At 32.1% G+C, this 24,474-nt stretch overlaps 1 protein-coding gene, 1 long non-coding RNA gene and 1 other non-coding gene across 3 annotated transcripts; 2 read left to right on the top strand and 1 right to left on the bottom strand.

Annotated features, from left to right (window-relative positions):
- Positions 1-4,158: 4,158 nt before the first annotated feature.
- On the top strand, positions 4,159-4,232 carry TRNAN-GUU (transfer RNA asparagine (anticodon GUU)). Its single transcript has one exon. It is a non-coding gene; the product is annotated as a tRNA-Asn (tRNA).
- A 6,738-nt stretch (positions 4,233-10,970) lies between these two features.
- On the bottom strand, positions 10,971-12,226 carry LOC108488498 (U-box domain-containing protein 4-like). The gene has a single exon (XM_017792776.2). It carries the CDS (start codon positions 12,006-12,008, stop codon positions 11,127-11,129), a length of 882 nt encoding a protein of 293 aa, XP_017648265.1. The 5' UTR covers positions 12,009-12,226; the 3' UTR covers positions 10,971-11,126.
- Positions 12,227-15,727: 3,501 nt separating this feature from the next.
- Positions 15,728-17,195, top strand: LOC128281772 (uncharacterized). Its single transcript, XR_008272039.1, has 2 exons — positions 15,728-15,856; positions 16,919-17,195. It is a non-coding gene; the product is annotated as an uncharacterized LOC128281772 (long non-coding RNA).
- The last annotated feature ends 7,279 nt before the right edge of the window (positions 17,196-24,474 follow it).

Raw genomic sequence — 24,474 nt, 5'->3', positions numbered from 1 at the left:
ACCTACCTATTTTCATACAAATGCCAACCAATACCAAAACGAGCACAATTTCTATAATTCAATCAACCACATTAGACATTCATTCAACCATAATAATGCATCTTTTATAAATTCAAAATGAATGTTAGCCATCGTTCAAAGCTTACTACAAATTGATGGGTTTCCAACCCCAAGGCAACACATCTGGCCAATTCTTAAAGACACAAAATAATAAAGTCTAAGTCATATACATGCGATATTGAAAAATATAAATCCAACTATACCGAAAGCTTCGGTCGATAGTGTGATTGATACCTCTAAATTCTGGTGATCCTTGAGCTAGTTATGGGGCACTGAAAGGAAATTGAAAGGAAAGGGAGTAACCATAAAGCTTAGGAAGTTGCGTATAAATAAGTATACAACAACAATTTATCCATAATCAACATGCTCGTAATACCAAAGTAGGCATAAGTGTAACTTACTCATTACCATCCATACAAGTCACCTATTATATATATACTGAGCTCATATATCATACGTAACAAATAGGTACCTGTACCATCCACAACACGCTTATTCTTTTCTCATTAGCTTAAGAACATAACGTTCACCGTTGAACCATTTGGAACACTACCGGATATTCATTAAGCCTCAAACGTGGGTAAGGTGCCGATGCCATGTCCCAGACATGGTCTTACACTGGCTCACATCTCAAGTCGATGCCATGTCCCAGACATGGTCTTACACTGACTATCATCTCATAGCCGATGCATGTACAAGACATGTCTTACACTGGCTTACGTATCGAGGCCGATGCATGTCCCTGACATGTCTTACACTAGCTCTCGTCTCAATGCCGATGCCATGTCCCAGACATGGTCTTACACTGGCTCTCATAATGTGGCCAATGCATGTCCCAGACATGTCTTACACTAGCCAACAACAACCCATATGTCACGACATGAATATCCGATTTATTTCCTAGGTTCAAACAGGAACTCTACTATCTCTATTACCATCATACCATCTCAATTCCACAATCAAGCAATTCATGCTATATTAATTCAAATACAATTCAACACATGCATTAGTAATGTAGTTGTATTATTTACATACAACTTACCTCGGATTACAAAATGTGGCAACTAGTTGGTTTAGTCAATTTGTTTGGTTTTCCCTCCGTCTAGGTTTGGATTTGGCAATTCTTGATCTAAAATAGAAAAATGCACTAATTTAATCACTAAATAAAATTAATCAATTAAAAATTCACATCTTCGATAAAATGACCATTTTGCCCCTAGACTTTGGCAAAATGATCATTTTACCCCTATGCTCGAAAATCGATTTTTATCAAATTTCTTCGCATCTTAAGCCTAGCTGAACTCTTTTTACTCTTTTAGAAACCCCAAATTCTCTCTATTTCACACATTTATCATTCATTTTACAACTTGTGCAAAATGGTCCCTTAAGGTGTTTTCATGGTAACACCTTTCTCAAAAGTTGTCTATTACACAACTAAGACTCATATTCTTCCATAAAATTTTAGAAAACACCCTAAATTCTCTCATGGAAAAACCCTAGACCTTCAACCATTTTGCAAGATATACCCCTCATTTGAAAGCTCATGCTTCAAGGGTTTCCTAAATACAAAAGTCATCAACAAAAGACATGGAAATCACTTACTTGTGAGTGCTTCAAGTTGCTGAAAATTTTAAGCTCTCAAACCCCACTTTAATGGCCAATTTTTGGTGGAGAAAAGAGATAAGAAAGGGATGATATCATCCTTCTTTTATTTATTTCTATTTTAGTCAAAACACCTAACCCACCAAATTTTGACAATTTGACTACTTTTGTCTGCTATGGCCGGCCAAGCAATCTCAATAGGGTCCCTAATTTTGGTTCTCTAACTATTTGAAACCTTTAGCTATCAATTTAGGACTTTTGCACTTTATGCGATTTAGTCCTTTTTTGCAATTGGGCTCACAAACGTCAAAATTAACTCACCAAATTTTTCATGTACTATTATAAACGTACTATGACTCCAAAATAATAATAAAATAATTTCTCTAACTTTGGATTTATGGTCCCGAGACCACTATTCTGACTAGCCTCAAAATCGGGCTGTTACATAAAGATTAACTGCACAATGAAACTTGGCGTAATGAATATAGAAAGACTCAACGACAAGATATCGAAGCAAAAGAAAATGAAGTATATTTGGTCCGAATAGAAGTAAAAAAAAAAAGGTTAAAGGGGAAAGAACGTCCCTCTGAAGATGAAAAGAAAGGAAGTTACTTAACTTATTTTCTTTAAAATCAAAACAAAACAAACTAAACTATGGAATAGCACAAAATATTCCCCCTTACCTACACAAAGACTCGAACACAAGACTAGAGGGTATACAGAAGCTTAACTAGTGAACTAGCAATCTCATTCTTGTCGTCAATTGATTGGATTTAACTTATAAATTAAACATTCAAAGGTAAGGGTTTAAGCAAAATAACAAAATTTCCAGAAATCAAATTCGAACCCAATACCTCACACACATACTCAGAACACTTGACCACTTAAACTAGACCATTGAACTTGTTAGAAATTTCCAAGATCTAAACTCATAGCCGAGGGATGACCACTCTTGGTTTCAAAATCCAATTTCTTCTAACCCACTTTTTAGGATGTTATAGCCTATAGAGACTCCTTCATATGAATGTAGCACCACCCAAGAAGAAATACACATGTATTTAGGAACTCTGGGTATTCTCCACCCAAAATTTTCCCATGAATTAGAAAACCACCGAGGTGTCACTTGAGTGACAATACCCAAGGCTTTATTCTTCCCTTAATTTTATTAGAGGTGAGTTTTCATTTTTCCACTTCATCTATTCTTTTGCATGGACAACTATCAGCCTTGTCCTGGTGGACTTCGGTAGCTTACTTCATAGACTGTTGTATACACAATGAACCACCATTTCTGGGTATATGCCAAATATTTTATTAGCTGAAGATAAAAATACAAGGAACTACTGTTGGGAATGCCCATTTCAGTGTACGCTAGGTTACTGAACCTATCATTCAGAATAATATTTCAAACTAAATATTAAATTTAAATTTAAAGTAAAACATTAGTTTTAATTTTGAAATCCACTTAAAAACTAATTTTAACATTTTATATTTAATATATATTTTAAATTTAGAATAAAAATGTAATTTAAAGGTAAAATAAAATTGAATTAAGTACAATCAAACTTCATAACTTATGTTCAAAATCGATTTTATTTAATTGGATAAGGTTGTCATAATAATTTTTTTAAAATTTTATAGTAATTTCTTTTGTAAGTGAAATAATTATTGAAATTAAATCATTTAATTGTATAAAAAAACAATCATTATAAATCAAAGACAAATAAAAATAATTAAAATTAAATTATATACCAAACCCAAATTCAACTTCCTAAAAAAGTTAAAATGAAATCTAATAAACATATTTAAATGTTCTCAATATTGATCTCCTTCTTCAATCTATCCTCCTTGTCACCATCCTTTTTCTTGATGTTTTCTTCAATTTACCATCCTCGTCACCATCTTCAATCAAAATTGGTTCTTGAATTTTAGCACAACATCATTAAACATCAAAGCTTGAATTTTAGTTCCATGATAATTAAAAATTAAAATAGTAAAAAGTGAATAAAATAAAATATAAATATCACAAAACAACCTCATATTCGATTAAATTGATTTTCCATCACATTCTAGTGCCTTAGTAACGTTAACAAGGGAATCTAATAAATAATACCAAAATGATTTTTTCCTAGCTTATTTTAAATTCTACTTGAAAGTGTTAGAATGTTTATAAAGCTCAATTTACTTTTAATTGACATATAATTGTAGCACTAGTTAAGTGATAATTAATCTAAAATGATAATCATAAATTAAATATTAAGATGAAATTAATATATGTAAAAAATAATTTAGTAATATAATATAAAAATTTAAAAAACATTGCTAGCAAACATATACTAATTATTGCAATAATATTGTTTACTATATATACAAATACTATTGTTATTAAATAATTTAAACTTATATGGTCTTTAATCGGCGTTGTTGAATTAAAGTGGGTGCACAGAATTTTAAACCAAGAAGAGGCAATAAATATTTCGCAGGTAAAAAAATTAAGCTGCTGGAATAGCTCAGTTGGTTAGAGCGTGTGGCTGTTAACCACAAGGTCGGAGGTTCAAGCCCTCCTTCTAGCGTTTTCCGCATATTTTTATGGTTTAATTAGAAACCCAGCACGACCCAATATCAAAACTGACCCAACCCAATACTAAAGGAAAACAAAACATTAACAATATTTTCCCAATAAAATACACACATCGGAATTTACGAAATTTAACAAATTTATTATTTTTTCAAAATTAGTAACATAATCAATTGCCACCCATGCTACTGTGAATCATCTGTTCTTATTTTAATATTATATATTTTAAAAATTACAAATTTATTTTAAAAGTTATTTTTTGATATTTCTCTTCTCCTATAATTCTTTACCGTCAAATCTTCCCACTTTGAAGTTTTATATATATATAATTGAGTTGTTTTCATGAAAAAATTAGTTAATTGGCACTCTACTATGGATAAATCTTCTTTCTTTTTTTTTAGAATTAAAGTTCTTCATATAACTAATAGTTTGTTTTTAACCCAATCCAAGTATATGCTTAATTTGTTAACGGAAACAAATATGCTAGATACTAAATGTGTGCTTTCTCCAATTGCCTCACTGCAGCAATTAAAGTTTTCTCAGTTTATATACTCTCTTACAGAAATCCACTGAAAAGTAATCAAACGAATCCTCTTATACTTGAAAAACAATATAAATTATGGCCTATGAATCAATTGCCAATTTTAAAACATTCTTAGCATATATGCATATGCAGATTGGGCTAGGGACCCAACAGATCATGCTTCCACCATTGGATATATTCTCTTCTTTGGGCACACTCCTATTAGTTGATCGTCGGAAAAACAACCAACTATAGCCAAGTCCTTGACTGAAGTTGAATATAGGGTTGTTGCTACCATTGCTACTAAAACATTTTGGGTGTTTTATCTTTTGCAAGAACTTCAAGTCCCTCTTTCTTGTACTCCTCAATTTTTTTCTGATAATCATGGGGCCACATATTGTTGTCAACAGCTTGTTATGCACAGAAATATGAAGCACCTCGTAATCAATCTTCACTTTATCCAAGATCATGTTGATTGGAAAACTTTCAATATCAATCAACCTTGCCTAAACTTGCCTTTATTCATCAACTTTTGAAGTTAGGTGTTGTTCCACAACCCTCAAACTTGAGGGGGCATATTAATGATAGAGCGTAACTAAGTCTTCTTTTGTTTGTTTTTATCTCTTTTTGAAATGATAAAATGATAAAAATTGAGATTCTTTTCAACAATTTTAGAAAATTATCAAAAATAAAAGTAAATAAAAATTTCAAAAATATATAAAGTGAGAGAAAATGAGGGAAAATTGTTTCTAAACCCTCTAAATTTTCTCTCTACATTATTTGTATGGAAATAACCAATACCCATACTTTAAAAAACATTAAGCAAAATTATTGTTGCTTTGTTTTTACCTCTTATATTCTTAACATGGCTTTTTCTTAAAAGAAAAGAAAAAAAAGAATATAATTTGTTTTTGCAATTTGGGTTTTGAAACAAAATAAATGAATTAAAATTTTGAATTGATTTTAAAAATAAAATTTTGTTGTATATTTTGTGTTTTTTCTAAAAAAAAAATAGCATTAGAGTCGATTTCACAAGCCCCTATGATATTAGTTTTGGATGTTCTTCAGAGGCATAGAACTTGACTTAAAGATTTACTAATTTGGTTTCAAGAAACATTAAGGAAGCGTACAATGATTTAATATTTTTTTTTTGTTTTGTTTTTAGTTTGTTATTAAATTCTATGGAATGATAATTTTTTATACATATTAGTTCTTCAACAACATTGTTTGGTGTCTCTGTTATCTATGGTTAAAACCATAGATGCAAAATAAATTACAATCACGTTCAAAACCTTGTATATACTTAAGTTTCTCCTTAACCCACAGTTATCATCAATGACATAATATTCAAGGTTTTTTTTATATAATTGAGTTGATGATTTCTAATTTGATTTTAATATTGTTATTTTCTTAGATAAATATTGAAATATATTTAGAATTTTCAAGATTTTATTTTTCTAAAATTTTGATATAGAGATTTCTATTTTAAATATTTTTGGGGTTTTTTATATATTTTATATTGAACTTGGCTCAAATTGAAAAAAAATAAAATTTGAGGACTAAAATTGTTACTATACCAACTAAAAAATTGTCACTTAACAACTCAGTGACAAAAAAAATTTAGAAAAGTTTATTGATCAAATTCTAACTTTTTTTAGTGAAGTGGCCAAAATGAAAACTCACACATAGTTTAGTGACCGATAGTTTAGTTTTCTCTAATTTTAACTACTTAATTGTGATTGTTATAAAAAGTGTTATAATTTTTTTATAATTGAGTTGATTTCATAAATTAAATAATATCTACTAAACTTCTTGAATTAATTAAAAAATCCAAATAAATCATATGCCACATTTAAATATCATAAATATATTTATTGCTTTTTAATCACAACTTTTTCATTTTCAGGACACCATAACATATATTCTTTAGCACCAGCCTTATAACCAAGAAACTACATTTAATGGATCTAGGTTCCAATTTCACATTATCAATATAAGCATACACAGGACACCCAAAAATCTTCAAATCAAAATAGTTAGCAGGATTACCAGACCATACCTCTTGTGGAGCCTTTTTCTCAATGGCAATGGACGGAGACCGGTTAATCAAAAAATATGCAGTACAGATCGCTTTAGCCGAAAATGACTTCAGTAAACAAGCATTTGAAAACATACATCGAACCTTTTCCATGATTGTTCGATTCATCCATTCTGCAACGATGTTTTGCCTTGGAGTATGACGAATTGTCAAGTGCCTGACGATCCTTTCTGATTTGCCCAATTCATCAAACTCATTAAAACAAAATTCCAAGCCATTATCTGTGTAGAGATGTTTTATTTGTTTTCCTGTCTGTTTATCGATCATAGTTTTCTAAGCCTTAAACGTGGAAAACACATCACTTTTGTGCTTCAAGAAGAATGTCTAAACCTTTCTGGAAAAATCATCAATGATCGTCAGCATATAATTAGCGCCACCCATCGAAAGCACTCTAAATGGTCCCCAAAAATAAGAATGAATATAATCCAGCGTTCCCTTCATGTTATGGATTCATTTGGTCAATCAAACTCTTTTTTTCTTCCCAAAAATACAGTGCTCACAAAGCTTTAGTTTGCTAATGCCTTATCCATCAAGAAGTTCTTTTTTGCTCAATTCTGCCATGTCATTCTCACTCATATGCCTTAGACGCATATACCAAAGTTTAGTAACATCATCATTTGACAAGGAAGAAGAAGCGACGGCTGTATCACCAGTAACAGTTGAACCTTGCAAAACATATAACTTGTCAGTTTTTTTCTACCCTTTCATCACAACGAGGGAACCTTTGCTAATCTTCAAAACCCCACTTCCAGCTATGTACTTGTGCCCTTTTGAATCAAGAGTAATCAACGAAATCAAATTCCTCTTCAATTCTGGTACATGTCATATGCCATTAAATGTTTTAACGACTCTATCAAATATCTTAATTTTGATCGTGCCAATACCTATGATTTTACATGAAGCATTTCCCATAAAAATAAAACCTTCAGACATTGTTTCATATGTTGTAAACCAATCTCGATTGGGACTCATATGGAAAGTGCAACTAGTATCAAGGATCCACTCCTTACTCGCTTTAGTGTTATTAGCAGAAGCAACTAGGAGTTCACCATCTCTGTAGTCTTCTATAACATCAGCTTCACCAGATTGTTCTAGTTGTTTTCCCTTTTGATTCGCCGCCTCCATTTTGATTTTATTCTGCAACTTATAACACTCAAATTTAATGTGCACTTTTTTCTTGTAGAAGTTACAAGTTTTACCTCTGTTTGAAGATCTTGATCTACCCTTAGATTTACCGTGAGGATTTCATTACTATGTCCTCCCACGATTATCATCACCATTTCATTCTTGTCTTCCACGAACAATGAGACCCTCTTCTTGAGAGTCGGATCTAGACACAAGATGCTTCATCTTACCATACGATGTTAAAGAAGCATAGACTTTATCAACTGTGAAAGATTCGCGGCCATAGAAATTCGTATCTCTAAAGGTTGAATAAGACTAGGGCAACGAACAAAATAGAATTAACACTAAACCTTCTTTATTGTACTGGACCTCCATGGCCTCTAGGTCTGTGAGAATTTCTTTAAGCACAGTTAAGTGTTCGTGCATAGACATACATTTCTCCAAACAATGAGCGTAAAGGCGTTGCTTCATATGAAACTTGCTAGTTAAGGTTTTCAACATGCATAGCTGTTGCAGCTTTGCCCATAATGTAGCGACGGTCTTTTCCTTCATCATATCCTGTAGAATTTCATTCGACAGATGTAGATGTAATTGTTTTAAATCCTTTCAATCTTTACGTTTCTTCTCTTCCTCCATCAATGTCGAAGACATATTATCTAACCCTAGCAAAGTATCCTTCAAATCCATCTACGCAAGAATTGTCTGCATCTTTATCTGCCACAACGAGAATCTGGTGTTGCAATCCAACAGCGAAATATCATACTTCATTGTCGCCATTACTGTGATCAAGACAAGCAACCCAGAAAACTCTGATGTCAATCTGTTAAAAAACTGAATGTCGATAATGGCAATGTAGAAAGATCGCTAAGAAAAAAAAAAGAAAAATAGAACACACAGGTTTTAGGTGGAAACCCTTTCAAAAACAAAATAACGGGCAGAGGAGAAGAAAATTCACTAATGTCGAATTCGAATGATACAAGAAGAATTTCAACTACATCTATTTATAGGTTGAAAAAACTTAATTCTAATCAATGTCAAATATATTATGCTAATAAATCCTAAATATATTATACTAATAATACTAAATCTTCTAGAAAGAAAATATATTTTGTTTAACTTGACTTGCAAGCAATCTCTTAAAATTTGGGTCACACAATTCTAACATTTATCATAATTAGAAATGAATATCTAATTAATAAAACCTTAGTTTATATATATATATATATATATATATATATATTATATAAACTCAAGGTTTAAAAAAACTAAGGTTTGATCCAATCCATGTTAAAATAATGATAATCAAGTCCAAAGTAAATTCACATCATTACTATATTAATAATTTTATTAAATTTCAATTTAAGTTCACTATTTTATAATAATAATAAAATAATTCATTTAACATAAAATAATGGGTTCATGCTTCATTCAAACAATCAATCATAAAAAAATATACTTTATATGCTATCAATTTTTTAAAAAATTAAACTGATTTTAGTCTTTCATAAATATGTAATTTTACCCATTTTATTGATGTATGAGAATCTCGAACAATAGGAATATCGAAATTATTGGAATATGTGTAACAAGACAACAGTTAAAAGCAAGCGCACGATACCATGCATGCCAAAAATAGAAAATATTTGATAAAGCAAAACCAAACTGGGGCCTTATTTCACATGCAAGGGGGAAATTGACCCATTTGAACTAAATTAAGCTATTATGCTCAAGCTTATATGCATGTGCCCTTGCTATTATCTTGGCTCTTATAAGCTTATAGTCAATCTACACTATACAAACATCATTTAATAGGTGTATCTAAAGGATGTGAAATATGTGTAATTTTTTGAAATACATAAAAACTTCAAAAAAAGTTTAGAAAAAATTTAAGGTCAAATTATCAAAATATGATTAAATTGGCAGGCTACACATCTTTCAATGAGCCTAAAAAGGTCAAAGAAGCAATAAAGAATAAGAATTGGATCCAAGCCATGGAAGAAGAGCTTAACCAATTTGATAGAAATGATATGTGATAATCTATACCAAAACCAACATATTGCAATGTGATAGGAAAAAAATGGATCTTCACAAACAAGATAAATGAACTTGAGAATATATATTACCAAGAGTAAAGCAATGCTTTTGGCTTAAGAATACACACAAGTGGATGGTATTGGTAACGCAAAGGATTGTTATAAGTGGATATATCCCACATTGATTAAGTACAAATTATTAAGAGAATTTTTATATAACTCTACTTCTTACTTTAATTGACTAATTGGACTATATACCTTTCACATGTGTATTATTACCGTTTTAATCCTGATTTCCTTGAAATAGCAATACTAATTTTGCTTCAGTGACAAGGCTCGAAGCTATTAAATTGTTTCTGAAAATTACAACTAATTTTGACATTAGTAATTACTGAAATTCAACTATACTTGGAAAAATGAAATAACTAGGGAGGTTTGGAAAAGTACTACCCCCACGTGTAATGATTCCCTATTTGAGTACTTGTAAATTATTTATAGACTCAACATCTGTTAAACAACATATAAAAAAATAAAGAGTATTGTTATCCAAACGAACATATTATTGCAGAATAAGGCAAATGAATTAAAGCCTAAACAAAAAAATTATTAAAATCATGAATAATTTCGAATCAAAGGCGGTGGTGTGCTAATGGTATTACCCAACATTTTATGAATTCAATTAATTCCATTCCATTTATTTATTTATAAAAGATTAAATTATTTATTAATTGAGATATAGTATTTTTTCTTAAAAATATTTGAATTTTACTTAAACATCACCTTAATTCGGAACAAAATGGAGAAAAGAAAGTAAAAAGTGGTGCGGAAAAAATGAAAAGTTGAGGAGTGTAGGAATGAGAATGTTGATATTGTGGTGAAGTTAGATAGCACATTCTGAGTTGCACCTCAGTTCACTCAAACAATCATAAACTTGTGTTTTATGATATCAATGACTTCCCTAAATTTGAACCGCAAATGGTTTTCAATTGAAATGAATAAATTGTATAACAGCTTCAACGATTAAAGATTCAAATAGAATGATCCATGAAATCATTAATACTGTTAAATTTAAACCTCAATTCCCTCACCTGATTTTCATATTCATTTCCATCAACAACATATTTCAGTTAACTCAACAGCCTTAGCCTTCCCTTTCGGACTTCCATTCTCACCCACCTCTGTAATCACATCCATTACTTTAACCGCCATTTCTCTTACTTCTTTCCTCCCCTGTTCGCCGCCGCACCGGGCCAAGTTCAGCAGCGCAGCCACCGCGTTTTCCCTTATTCTTGTACTTGCCGTCGTCTTTTTATCCAACAAATCACCCAATACCTTCAACCCACCCGCTTTCCTCATTGCTTCTTCGCTCTCTTCGCATCCCGCGATCTGCGCCAGCACCGCCGTCGCATCCTCCACGATCCCCTTCCTAGCATCCCTAACTATCAATGACACCAAAGCTGGAACCGCTCCCAGACCCACCAAGCTCGCCCGATTCAACTGGTAAAGCGCGATCCCGAACAACGCTTTCAACGCGTCCTTAATCGAACGAGCCGGCGCGTGTTTATCACCTATGATCGACAACAGCGTGTAAAGGATATCGCGTTTCGACCCTATTATCGGACGGGAAGACTCGTCGGCGATTAGTATGCTGTGAAGCGTGGCGGCGCACGACTGAACCGCCCCCTGTGAACCCGAATTGCTCAGAGCGTGAGATAACGCATCGAGGAGACCCCGTGTGGACATGAGAGAATCGCGCGAAGTAATCGACAAGTTCAACAAAGTAGCGGCGGCGTTTTCTTGTATTGCCGGAGAAGAAGAGAAAAGGGTCTCGGAAAGGTAAGGAACGGCGCCGGCGTCGGCTATTAACGGTCGGCTTTCCGGGTCCTGCCTGGAAATCAGTCGTAATTCGGCCAAAGCTTCGTTTCGGGTCCGTTCGGAAACTGAACTTAGTTTAGCTACAAGGTTTCCAGCTGTTCGTCGCTTATCCTCCATTGATTTGTGTTTGGTGTTTTTTTTTTTTTTTTTGAGGGGGTGTGTTGGGATAAGATCAGCAGAAATGGTAGAGAAGAGAATTTAAATCAAAAGAGGGATTGTTTTGACTTTGTGGAGAAGATGATGAAGATGGTATTTATTGGTCCAAGTTGCAGTTATTAATGGAGTTCTCGACAATTTTATGACATTTCTTAAAAATAATATTTATTGGGAAGCCATTTTTTATAATAATTTGGAAAGATCAAATGTTTTGAATGATATTTGGAATGGTGACGGCGGATAATTGAATGTTTTAAATAGGATTGTTTACTATGTATATTTTTGGATTTAATCTTTTATATATTTATTTTTAAGATTTTGTGTTTTATTTGTCATAAATTTATGTATTCTACAAAATAATTAGACTTGAATTTTAAAATTTAAAAAATAAACAAGTTAAATTTTAGAAATAAAAGTATAAGGATTAATTTCTAAATTTTTATTTTTATTTTTTTAAAATTTTAAAATTTTAGTGCCAACTCAAATGCTAGCAGTTTAATTTATTAGGTTAACTTTTGATACTAATCATGTACTATATGCGTAAGTTGTGGATATAGTCTTAATTCAAAATTTTGATATTTGTAGCTCTTATATTTTTTAATACAATTTTAACTCAAACAACTATCATTAAATACTTTAACTAAAAATCAAGTGCGGATCTAGAAATTTTTAAGGGTCTAGAATTGAATTATAATTTTTTAATATAGCAAAGTGTAATTTTATCAATTATCTTGTATTAACTTATAATTTCATCAATTTTGAAGGGACTAAATAAAAATATTTTCATTTTTTGGATAAAGTGCAATTTTACCATATATATATATATATATAAAGCTTCTAATTTTGTAATTTATAAGGTGACTAAAAAGCAATTTCTTTTTTCCTTTAGGGGAGCCCTTGCTTGCCCTTTTGTATTCACATTTGACTAAAATGATGTGACTCTTTTGCGAGTTCATGTGAAAATAAACAAGTTGGTATGACAATACACATTTGATAATAAGTTTGTCAAATAAGGTTTTGGAAAATAGTAAAATTTAACTTAACAAATTTAATGGGAATATTAGCCAAAAATGCTAAAAATAAATAAATTTTTAAAATAGGTCTTTTTTTATTAGGAAAGTAGGTCGTTTTTTGAGAGAGTGTGTGAAAACACGTTTTGCTAGACGTGTTTTCTGCACAGTCGGCAAGAAAACGTGCCCAACTGGACGTGTTTTCCTTTCTTCTTCTTGGGCGATTTTTTTCTTTAGGGCTTTTTTTAAGGGTTAGGTTATTTAAGGTTAGAGTTTGGGTATTTTTAGGTTTTGAGGTTTTGGGTTTACGTCTTTTAGGTTATTTGGGATTTTATGATTTTTTGGTTTTTAGGATTTTGAATGTTTATATTTTTTAAGGTTTTTACACATTTAAGATTTTTTTTTCTATTTTAAAGTTTAGGGTAAATACTGTGAAAGCTTAAAGGTAGATTTGAGTTACCAAGGATGTGAAAATGCTCGGAGATGCACACATTTCATATGTCGTGTTGGGATGGGACTATTACCTTCAAAGCTCATCCAATGGAAGTTAGGTTCTGAGGTGATAAGTTGAAGTGTATGTAAAGGTCCTAGTCAACAGTCATTATGCAATCACAAGTTGGAGTATAACTTGAGAGCTAGCTAACAGTGGTTACGCGGTCACGAGTTCAAGTTTTGGAAAACCAAAGGGGCTTTCTGGTATAATCAACGTAACTTTTTTCTTCATCTTCTCTAAAGGCAGTATCTTTAACCTTCCTTCTTATCCAAAGCCCGAGACCAAATTAGATGCAAAAGGACTCTTAGGGGGAGAGCAGATGTTTTGGCGGAGTAGAGGCAAAACTCGAGTCGACGCGATAACGGTTCTAGTTATTAATAAATTGTCACTACAGGAAAATAGGGCTTTAGCGGCGTTTTATCAAAAAACGCCGCAAAAATTGTAAAACACAGAGCAATAGTGGCGTTTTACTAAAAATGCCGCTAAAAATAGTGCAATAGCGGCTTTTTTGTTAAAACGCCGCTAAAAACAGAGCAATAGCGGCGCTTTTGGTAAAACGCTGCTAAAAGTCGGAGCATTAGCGGCTCTTTTGGTAAAACGCCGCTAAAAGTCAAAGCATTAGCGACGCTTTTGGTAAAACACCGCTAAAAGTCGGAGCATTAGCGGCGCTTTTGGTAAAACGCCGCTAAAAGTCGGAGCATTAACGGCGCTTTTGATAAAACGCCGCTAAATATAACCCCTTAAACCCCAAAAAAATCATGAACACTAATCTATAACCCCTAAAACACTAAACCTCTAAACCTTAAAAACCCTAAATCCTAAATTATAACTTTTAAAACCCTAAACCCTAAAAACTTCACATGGATGTTGATGTGTATATACATATATATTAATGTAAAAGCTTATGTTCATAATAAATAATGGAAGCAATACTTAATATTGATTAAATTTATTTTTTGCTTTACGGTTTAATATTTAAGGTTTAAGGTCTATGATTTAGGGTTTTATGGTTTAAGGTTTAATGGCCATGGGTATATATATAGTATGTTAATCTCAAGTGAATCATATTCAATAATTAAATCCTAAACCCTATAATTAATTATTATTATCGATAATAGATATCTTGATTTTGATAAAAAATATTTTTATATATTAATAAGGTGTTATATTGTTTAATGGATTGAAGAGATTTGTGGAAAACGTTTTAAATGATAAGTTTACCTTTAAATTTTATTAATAGTTTTTGTTTATACTATTTTAATATTTATCTATCTTGATTAATTAAAAATATATTTATTTATCTGAACGAAAATTCTCTGCACTCATTTGTGTCTCCACGTTTTTTAATTGTAACTCATTTTCTTTTTAAAATATATATTTTTGTCTTCACGTTTTTTCGTTTTTTTACACAATTATTGATATAACATCATTTTATATTTATATATTGCATGGATACATAAATATTTATATTTATTCAATATAAAATATATTGATGTATTTATTTTTTAAATGTGTATAATTAAACCAAAATTAAAGTTTTAACTATACATTTAAACCACAATTAGAATTTCACGTCTACACATTAAACCACAACAAAAAAACAGGGAAAATCAAAATCCCTAATTTTTTGTTAAAAATAAAAAAAATTTAAAATTAAGCAATAGTGGCATTTTTAGACAAAACGCCACAAAAATATGTTAAAAATTTTGAAAAAAAAGAATAAAAAAAATATGTTAAAAAAATTAAAATTAAGCAATAGTGACGTTTTTAGACAAAAAGTGTAATGACCCAAAATTCACGGGCATCGGAAAAGTACATTAACAGGCCTTCGTCTTAGTAAATCGAGTTCGAAATAATTACTAGAAATATTTATGAGTTTAGCGATGTGTTTAATTAGGTTTAAATTAGGTGAATTTAGCTTAATTAAGAGTAATTAGTAAAATGACTAAATTGAATAAGGAGTAAAAGTTTAATTATAAATTAGTAGGAAATAATAAGGACCAAATAGGGAATTTTGCCTATTTGGGAAGATGAGGCGGCAAAAGGAGTAAAAATCTAAGATTTTTACTTGGTTATATAGTATAATTTTGACAAGTGGATGGTAAAAAATAAATAAATAAATAAATAAATAAATAAATTATTATTATATATTATTAGTAACAAAAGTAAATAAAAGAAACAGAGTAAAGAAAAGAAACAAAAAGAATAGAGAAAAGAGAACAGAAAGCATTCGAGCAGGGGAAGGAAAGAAGAAAATAAAAGAGAGAAAAGGGGAAATAGGGTTTTTGAAGCTTGGAGTTTAATTGGTAAGTTCAATCATGTCATTCTCTTAATTTGATGTTCTAAAAGTATTAAAATAAGGTTTTGATAGAATTAAGTTAGTAGTTTAGAAGTTTTTAAGTTTTTAAACAAAGTTCATGATGAACAAAATGATGGAATTAGGGGTTTATTTGATAGAAATTTTGATTAGAATTGAATAAAGGATTGAATCGTAAACTAAGTTATAAGTTTTGAGTTTTAGGGATTAAATGGAAATAAATTTGAAATTATGAAAATATGCTGGAAATTTAATAGTTAAGTATGATTTTGGACAAAATTTGAATAGAAATAAAGTATGAATTAAGATAGAAAAGTAAGTGAATTTAGTTAGGATTAAATTGAAATTAAAGTAAATTAACATTTTGTACTAAGACTACTTTGGACAGCAGCAGTAGTTTAAGTTTGAAAAATCATCAAAAATTGTAGAAATTGAATTAGAGGATGAATAAAATATGGAATTAAAGGTTATTGAGTCTAGTTTCTTATAGAAGATACGATATAAGCATTTGAATTGTAAATTATGAGATATAATGAGTTTTGTGAGATAAGGTCAGAATAAATTCGGATTCCCCTGTTCTGACTTTGGAAAATCACAAAAAATTGAAGAAAAATAATTAGAGGCTTAAAGTTATATGTTTAGAATCCTTAATGAGTCTATTTTGAGGAAAAATCAACGGGAATATTATCTGAGTTCTGTACTGTGATATAATTAATTTTTAGTGAAGAATGGTCGGAACTATTTGACAGCAGAACTGGGGAAACTTTAAAGAATAAACTGTACTTATTGGCTAAACCAAAAATTCTAAAAATTTTATGGTAAGAAGATATGTGAGTCTAGTTTTAGGGAAAATTAGTGGATCTTAATTTGGAGTTTCCTAGCTCAAGATATAAATGATTTAGTAACAATGACTTAAGTAGACAGCTTTGAATGAACATATAAGTAAATAGTGGAATTATGTGTATAAAATGGTTAAATTTGCATGTTTAGGCTCATGGATTAAATTGAATTGTGTTATATTGATAATTATAAATTATTATTATTTTCGTAGTTAACAAAGAACCCAAGACATCGGCGCACAAAGGAAAGGAGAAAGCTATCGAGGATTAAAACGAGAAATTCACGGTTTGTATTACTATAATTCAAATTACTTTTTATTAAATGTTTTATATCAATTCTATATTTAATAAGTGAATTATAAGGTAAGTATTGATATTTGAGTTGAATGAGAATTGAATTGAATGGTGAATGTGTATGTATAATTGAATTGTAAATTGATTTGAATGTGAAAATTTTAATTGAAAAGTAATCTTGGAATGGAAATGAAAGTGAATTAAGAATTGAAATACCCTATTAACTAGTCAGGCTAAGTCGGATATAATTGGCATGCCATAGGATTTGGAAGTGTACGGGAATTTGCCGGCTTCACTGATCAGGCACTTTATGTGTCGTATTTCAGGCACCTCGTGTGTCGTATCAGGCACCTCGTGTGTCGTTTTAGGCACTTTATGTGTCGATATCTTGATCAGTATATGTACCGTTTTAGGCACAATGTGCCGTACTGGTGTGTTTGGGTTGGAATCCGTGTATCCGTCAAAGTCCGGATTTGTTAATAGGGTGAATATCTAAGATGAGAAATTTAAAATAAATTGATTGATTATATTATTGAAATATTGAAAGAAACAAAAAGTTAAATAGTGGATTGAAATTGAGATTGAAAATAAAAGGCATGAACTTAATGTTCATGTAGTGATTGAAATTGTTACATGTAATATGTGATGGAAATTGAAGAATAGTTAAAAATTGTATTGTTATTATTAATTAATAAAAGTTTAAGAATGAATTGATATTTGTGAAATTAGATAGTTACATGTTTGGTAATTAAAATTCTTTATTGCTATTATAATTTGAATTATGGTAATACCACTTGAGTATGGAATACTCGGCGTCTGCGATTGTTTCCGTCTTGCAGTTAATAGGAGTCTAGTATCCCGGTCAGCATCTGAACGATCCCGACTCCAGCAAATTGTGGGTGATGTTTTCTTTCTTAATTGAAAGTGGCATGTACTAGGTGTTGTATAAGTTATATAGATATGCTTGTAATGTTAGTTGTAAGAAAGGTATACCATATTTTGTTATTAGTTTGATAAAATGGTAAATATTATATTATATAATTTGGTATAAGTTGGAATGAAAAATGAATGAAGTTATTAGTTAATTTGGATTAATATTATGAATGTTTAGTTATTAAATGACTATGTTAATGGATTGGTTATGATTTAGATATATTTAGGTTTAAATTGTTTTGATTGTGCCATTGGTTTTGGATTAGTTGGTTTTGGTTTGAATTTGCAGGGGGTTTTATGTAAAAATTAAGAAGAAATGCTGTCGAAATTTTTGTAAAAATAAAAAAAAAATCTCTGAATACTCGAACAAGTCCCGTTCCATTCCACTTTAATACTTGTGTTGGGTTTCGAAAGTCCATTATAGGGACATAATTCTTCAATTGTACTATGAATGTTATAATAATTGTAAAATATCCATAAGTTGTCTGATATATCCGGTAATGCCTCGTAGCCTGTTCGTGACGGTTTGGGGTTAGGGGTGTTACATTTATTAGTATCGAGCTATCGAGTTTAGCTGATTCTCGGCTATATCGAGCTCGAAATTGAGTCTAGAAGTACATGCCACTTTTGAGTCGGGATTTTGGATCTTGATCTATTTATTTGTTTTGTTTTATAGATTAAAGATGTCGGATGAAAGAATAAATGATACTGATGAAGAAATGCATACTGGAGAAGAAGAATCTTACGGGTTAGATGAAACTGAATCGGTAACACCTAGTATTAACCCGATGAGAAACCAACCTCCTAGAGCAGAAAGAAGAAATGATAGAGATGATTCTGATACAAATAGAAAAATTGCCGATGCACTACAAAGAATAGTGGAAATTGTTCTTGCTATGACTTCAGTTCCAATTCAAAAACGGGCCCTGATAAAGGAATTGAGAAAGTATGGTGCCAATGAATTTATGGGTTTGAAAGGAGTCGATCCATCTGTAGCTGAAAATTGGATGGAGTCGACTAAAATAATTTTACGACAATTAGATTGTACCCAAAGAGTGTTTGATTTGTCTTTGTATCGTTGTTACAAGAAGAAGCTTACTTATGGTGGGAATCGGTGGTTCGACATTTACCAGAGAATCAGATAACTTGGGATCTATTTCAAAAAGAGTTTCAAAAGAAATATATCGGAGAAATGTACATCGAAGACAAGAAACAAGAGTTTTTGACGTTACAACAGGTGACATGTCGGTAATAGACTATGAGAGGAATTCTCGAGACTCGAGATATGCCTCGAGTTTATTCCAACTGAAGTTGATAGTTGTAAGAGATTTTTACGGGGTTTACGAGATGAGATCAAATTACAGTTAGTATCTCAACGTATTACTGAAATGGTAGACTTGATTGAACGAGCTAAAATGGTAGAACAAGTGTTGGGCTTTAATAAAAGACTCAAAGTGTTAGACCAAATGGGAAGCGTCACGGAACTACTAGTTGGAACCTCAATGAAAAGACCAAAAGAATCTCGGGGTGGTTGGAGATTCGGTTTTAGATCGAGCAGGTGGAAGAAGCCGGGGAAAAGCAGGGCAGCGGTATCTCTTGGTAGTATAAGAGGTCCACCTCGAGATGTGGACATTCGAATGTGGACATTGTGGAAAGAGACATTTAGGTGAATGTTGGAAAGTGACCGGAGGTTGTTTCCGTTAGGGTCGACAGAGCATTTTGTTAAAGATCGTCAGAAGAATAAAATGATACTCCTATCACATCACGTAAATCGATATCTCTTGCTCGGCGAGTCTAGGTAAAGGTAGTTCGGTTGCGGAGGAGGAGCTGGTAGAAGGAGCGATGATATTATTACTCGTGATCTGAAGCGAATACCGACTAGAGCTTATGTGGTCAAAACTCGGGAAGAAGGCGATACCACGATGTGGTAACAGTATATTTTATTGTATTACGAGCACATTTATGCGTTAATTGATCCTGGATCTTCACATTCTTACATTAATTCAATTTAGTTGAGTTGAGAAAATTAAAATCGAAATGTCTAGAGTGTCTATTGAGGTGTCGAGTCCGTTGGGGCAAAGCAGTATTAGTGAATCAGTCATCTAAGATGCCCGTTGATTATACAGAATAAAACTTTTCTGGTTGACTTGTTAATTATGCCATTTGGGGACTTTGATATAATTTTGGGCATGGATTGGTTATCCGAATATGGGGTGATTTTGGATTGTTACAAAAAGAGGTTCAGTATTCAGACAGAGGATGGGGACAGAGTTGAAGTAAGTGGCATCCGTACCAGTGGTCCGACACGCATCATTTCGGTAATGAAAGCTAATAAATTGCTTCAGCAGGGTTGTTCAGCATATTTGGCATATGTTATTAATTCTGATTTAGTTGGAAGTCAGTGTAGTCAGATCAGGACCGTATGCGAGTTTTCAGATGTATTTCCTGAAGAATTGCCGGGCTTACCACCTAACAGAGAGGTTGAATTTGCTATTGAAGTGTATCCGGGTACAACACCAATCTCTATACCTCCATATCAAATGTCGCCCACTAAGTTGAAAGAGTTGAAGGTGCAGTTACAAGATTTACTAGATCTTGGATTTATTAGACCAAGCATTTCACCCTGGGGAGCTCCAGTGTTGTTTGTTAAAAAGAAAGATGGTTCTATGCGGTTATGCATTAATTACCGACAGTTGAATAAAGTGACGATCAAGAATCGGTATCCGTTGCCTCGTATAGATGATTTGTTTGATCAACTTAAGGGAGCTTCAGTATTTTCAAAAATTGATTTGAGATCCGGGTATTATCAACTAAAGGTGAAGGAAAGTGATGTGTCTAAAACTGCCTTTCGTACTCGTTATGGCCATTATGAATTTTTAGTGATGCCGTTTGGGTTGACCAATGCCCCAACTGCTTTCATGGATTTGATGAACCGTATTTTTCAGCCGTATTTAGATCAGCTTGTGGTGATTTTTATTGATGATATATTGGTATATTCGAAGACAGAAGCAGAACATGATCAGCATCTTCGAATAGTTCTACAGATTTTACGAGAGAAACAGTTGTATGGAAAGCTCAGTAAATGTGAATTATGGTTATCAGAGGTTGTATTTCTGGGACATGTAGTATCTGCAGACGGAATTCGGGTTGATCCAAAGAAAATTGAAGCGATTGTCTAATGGAAACCACCCAAGAATGTATCAGAGGTACGTAGTTTTCTCGGTTTAGCTGGGTATTACAGGAGGTTTGTAAATGGATTCTCAAATATAGCACTACCAATGACTAAACTACTACAAAAGAATGTTCCTTTTATCTGGGATGACCAGTGCCAGAAGAGTTTTGAGACTTTGAAGCAAATGTTGACAGAGGCACCGGTATTAACATTACCAGAGTCGGGAAAAGATTTTGTCGTGTATAGTGATGCTTCTCTAAGCGGTCTGGGCTGTGTATTGATGCAAGATGGGAAAGTCGTAGCTTATGCATCTCGACAATTAAAAACACATGAACGTAATTACCCGATGCACGACTTGGAGCTAGCTGCAGTAATTTTTGCTTTAAAGATTTAGAGGCATTACCTATATGGTGAAAAATGCTACATTTACACGGATCACAAAAGTCTTAAATATCTTCTGTCGCAGAAGGAGTTGAATTTAAGACAGAGATGGTGGATCGAACTTCTGAAAGATTATGATTGTATTATATATTACCACCCGGGAAAGGCGAATGTGGTAGCTGATGCATTGAGTAGAAAAGCAGTGGGGGAATTAAGGGCAATATTTGCTCAACTTAGTATTAATGATGATGGAAGCTTGCTAGCTGAATTAAGGGTTAAGCCGATGATGTTTGATCAGATTAGAGCAGCTCAGATGAAAGATGATAGACTATTGAAGAAAAGAGAAATGGTTCAGAATGGTACAACCAAGAGTTTTAGTATTGACGGGCATGATTGTTTGAGGTTTCAAAATCAAGTTTGTGTTCCAGCTACTTCTGAACTAAAAGAGTTAATTCTTCGAGAAGCACATGATAGTGCTTTTGCTTTGCACCCTGGTGGAACAAAGATGTATTGTGATTTACGAGAATTATATTGGTGGATTGGAATGAAAAGGGACATAGTTGAATATGTTAGTAAATGTTTGACATGTCAGCGAGTAAAGGCAGAACATCAAGTTCCTATTGGATTACTTGACCTATTAGCATTCTGAGTGGAAATGGGATCGTATTACAATGGATTTTGTTCTGAGATTGCCATTGTCGACAAGTAAAAAGAATGCTATTTGGGTAATTGTTGATCGGCTTACAAAATCAGCTCACTTTATAGCTGTTAGAACATATTGGTTATTGCAGAAGCTTGCAGAAGTGTATATTCGAGAAATTGTTAGATTACACAAGTATTAGGTGTCAATAATCTCGGATCGAGATCCTCGGTTTACATCGAGATTTTGGAGACACTACATGAATCATTGGGTACTCGACTTAACTTTAGTCTGACTTTTCATCCATAAACGGATGGACAATCCGAGCGGTAATCTGAGATATTAGAAGATATGTTTCGGGCTTGTATCATTGATATTGAATCAGGTTGGGAACGTTATTTGCCATTAGCTGAATTTGTCTATAACAATAGTTTCCAATCTAGTATTCAAATGGCTCCGTATGAAGCATTATATGGTCGAAGGTGTCGATCACCGGTATGTTGGACAGAATTGAATGAAAGAAAAATGATTGGGCCAGAATTGATTCAAGAAATAGAATAAACAGTTAAGAAGATTAACGATAGATTGAAAGCAGCTTTTGATAGGCGAAATCATATGCGACTTGAAACGGCGAGACATTGAATATTCATTGGTGATAAAGTATTCCTCAAAGTATCACCTTGGAAGAAAGTTTTGAGATTTGGCGAAAGGGTAAGTTGAGTCCACGTTTTATTGGGCCGTATGAGGTTGTGGAAAGAATTGGGCCTGTTGCCTCTTGACTAGCTTTACCTCCGAATTACGAAAATTCATGATGTTTTCATGTTTCGATGCTCCGGAGATATAGATCAGATCCTTCCCACATTATTCCTACTGAAAATATTCATATTCGGTCTGATTTGACCTATGAAGAAGAGCCGGTTCAGATATTAGCTCGAGAAGTAAAAGAGCTGAGAAATAAACGGGTCCCTCTAGTAAAAGTGTTATGGAGGAGTCACAGTATGGAAGAAGCGACTTGGGAACCGGAAGAAACGATGAGAGCACAATATCCTCATCTATTCTCAGGTAAATTTCGAGGACGAAATTTATTAAGGAGGGGAGAAATGTAATGACACAAAATTCACGAGCATCGGAAAAGTACATTAACAGGCCTCCGTCTTAGTAAATCGAGTTCGAAATAATTACTAGAAATATTTATGAGTTTAGCGATGTGTTTAATTAGGTTTAAATTAGGTGAATTTAGCTTAATTAAGAGTAATTAGTAAAAATGACTAAATTGAATAAGGAGTAAAAGTTTAATTATAAATTAGTAGGAAATAATAAGGACCAAATAGGGAATTATGCCTATTTGGGAAGATGAGGCAGCCAAAGGAGTAAAAATCTAAGATTTTTACTTAGTTATATAGTATAATTTTGACAAGTGGATGGTAAAAAAATAATAAATAAATTATTATTATATATTATTAGTAACAAAAGTAAATAAAAGAAACAGAGTAAAGAAAAGAAACAAAAGAATAGAGAAAGAGAAGAAAGCATTGAGCGGGGAAGGAAAGAAGAAAATAAAAGAGAGAAAAGGGGAAATAGGATTTTTGAAGCTTGGAGTTTAATTGGTAAGTTCAATCATGTCATTCTCTTAATTTTGATGTTCTAAAAGTATTAAAATAAGGTTTTGATAGAATTAAGTTAGTAGTTTAGAAGTTTTAAGTTTTAAACAAAGTTCATGATGAACAAAATGATGGAATTAGGGGTTTATTTGATAGAAATTTTGATTAGAATTGAATAAAGGATTGAATCGTAAACTAAGTTATAAGTTTTGAGTTTTAGGGATTAAATGGAAATAAATTCGAAATTATGAAAATATGCTGGAAATTTAATAGTTAAGTATGAGTTTAGACAAAATTTGAATAGAAATAAAGTATGAATTAAGATAGAAAAGTAAGTGAATTTAGTTAGGATTAAATTGAAATTAAAGTAAATTAACATTTTGTACTAAGACTATTTTGGACAGCAGCAGTAGTTTAAGTTTGAAAAATCATAAAAAATTGTAGAAATTGAATTAGAGGATGAATAAAATATTGAATTAAAGCTTATTGAGTCTAGTTTCTTATAGAAGAAACAATATAAGCATTTGAATTGTAAATTATGAGATATAATGAGTTTTGTGAGACAAGGTCAGAATAAATTCGGATTCCCCTGTTCTGACTTTGGAAAATCACAAAAAATTGAAGAAAAATAATTAGAGGCTTAAAGTTATATGTTTAGAATCCTTAATGAGTCTATTTTCAGGAAAAATCAACAGGAATATTATCTGAGCTCTGTACTGTGATATAATAAATTTTTAGTGAAGAATG

This window comes from Gossypium arboreum, chromosome 10, assembly GCF_025698485.1.
Source record: "Gossypium arboreum isolate Shixiya-1 chromosome 10, ASM2569848v2, whole genome shotgun sequence".
Lineage (NCBI taxonomy): Eukaryota > Viridiplantae > Streptophyta > Magnoliopsida > Malvales > Malvaceae > Gossypium > Gossypium arboreum.
Note: the sequence above shows the minus strand (reverse complement) of the source record. Positions and strands in the feature narration are given on the sequence as shown.

Bases quoted from the DNA above. Each gene is read 5' to 3' on its own strand.
- LOC108488498 (XM_017792776.2), bottom strand. From the start codon at position 12,008: ATGGAGGATAAGCGACGAACAGCTGGAAACCTTGTAGCTAAACTAAGT.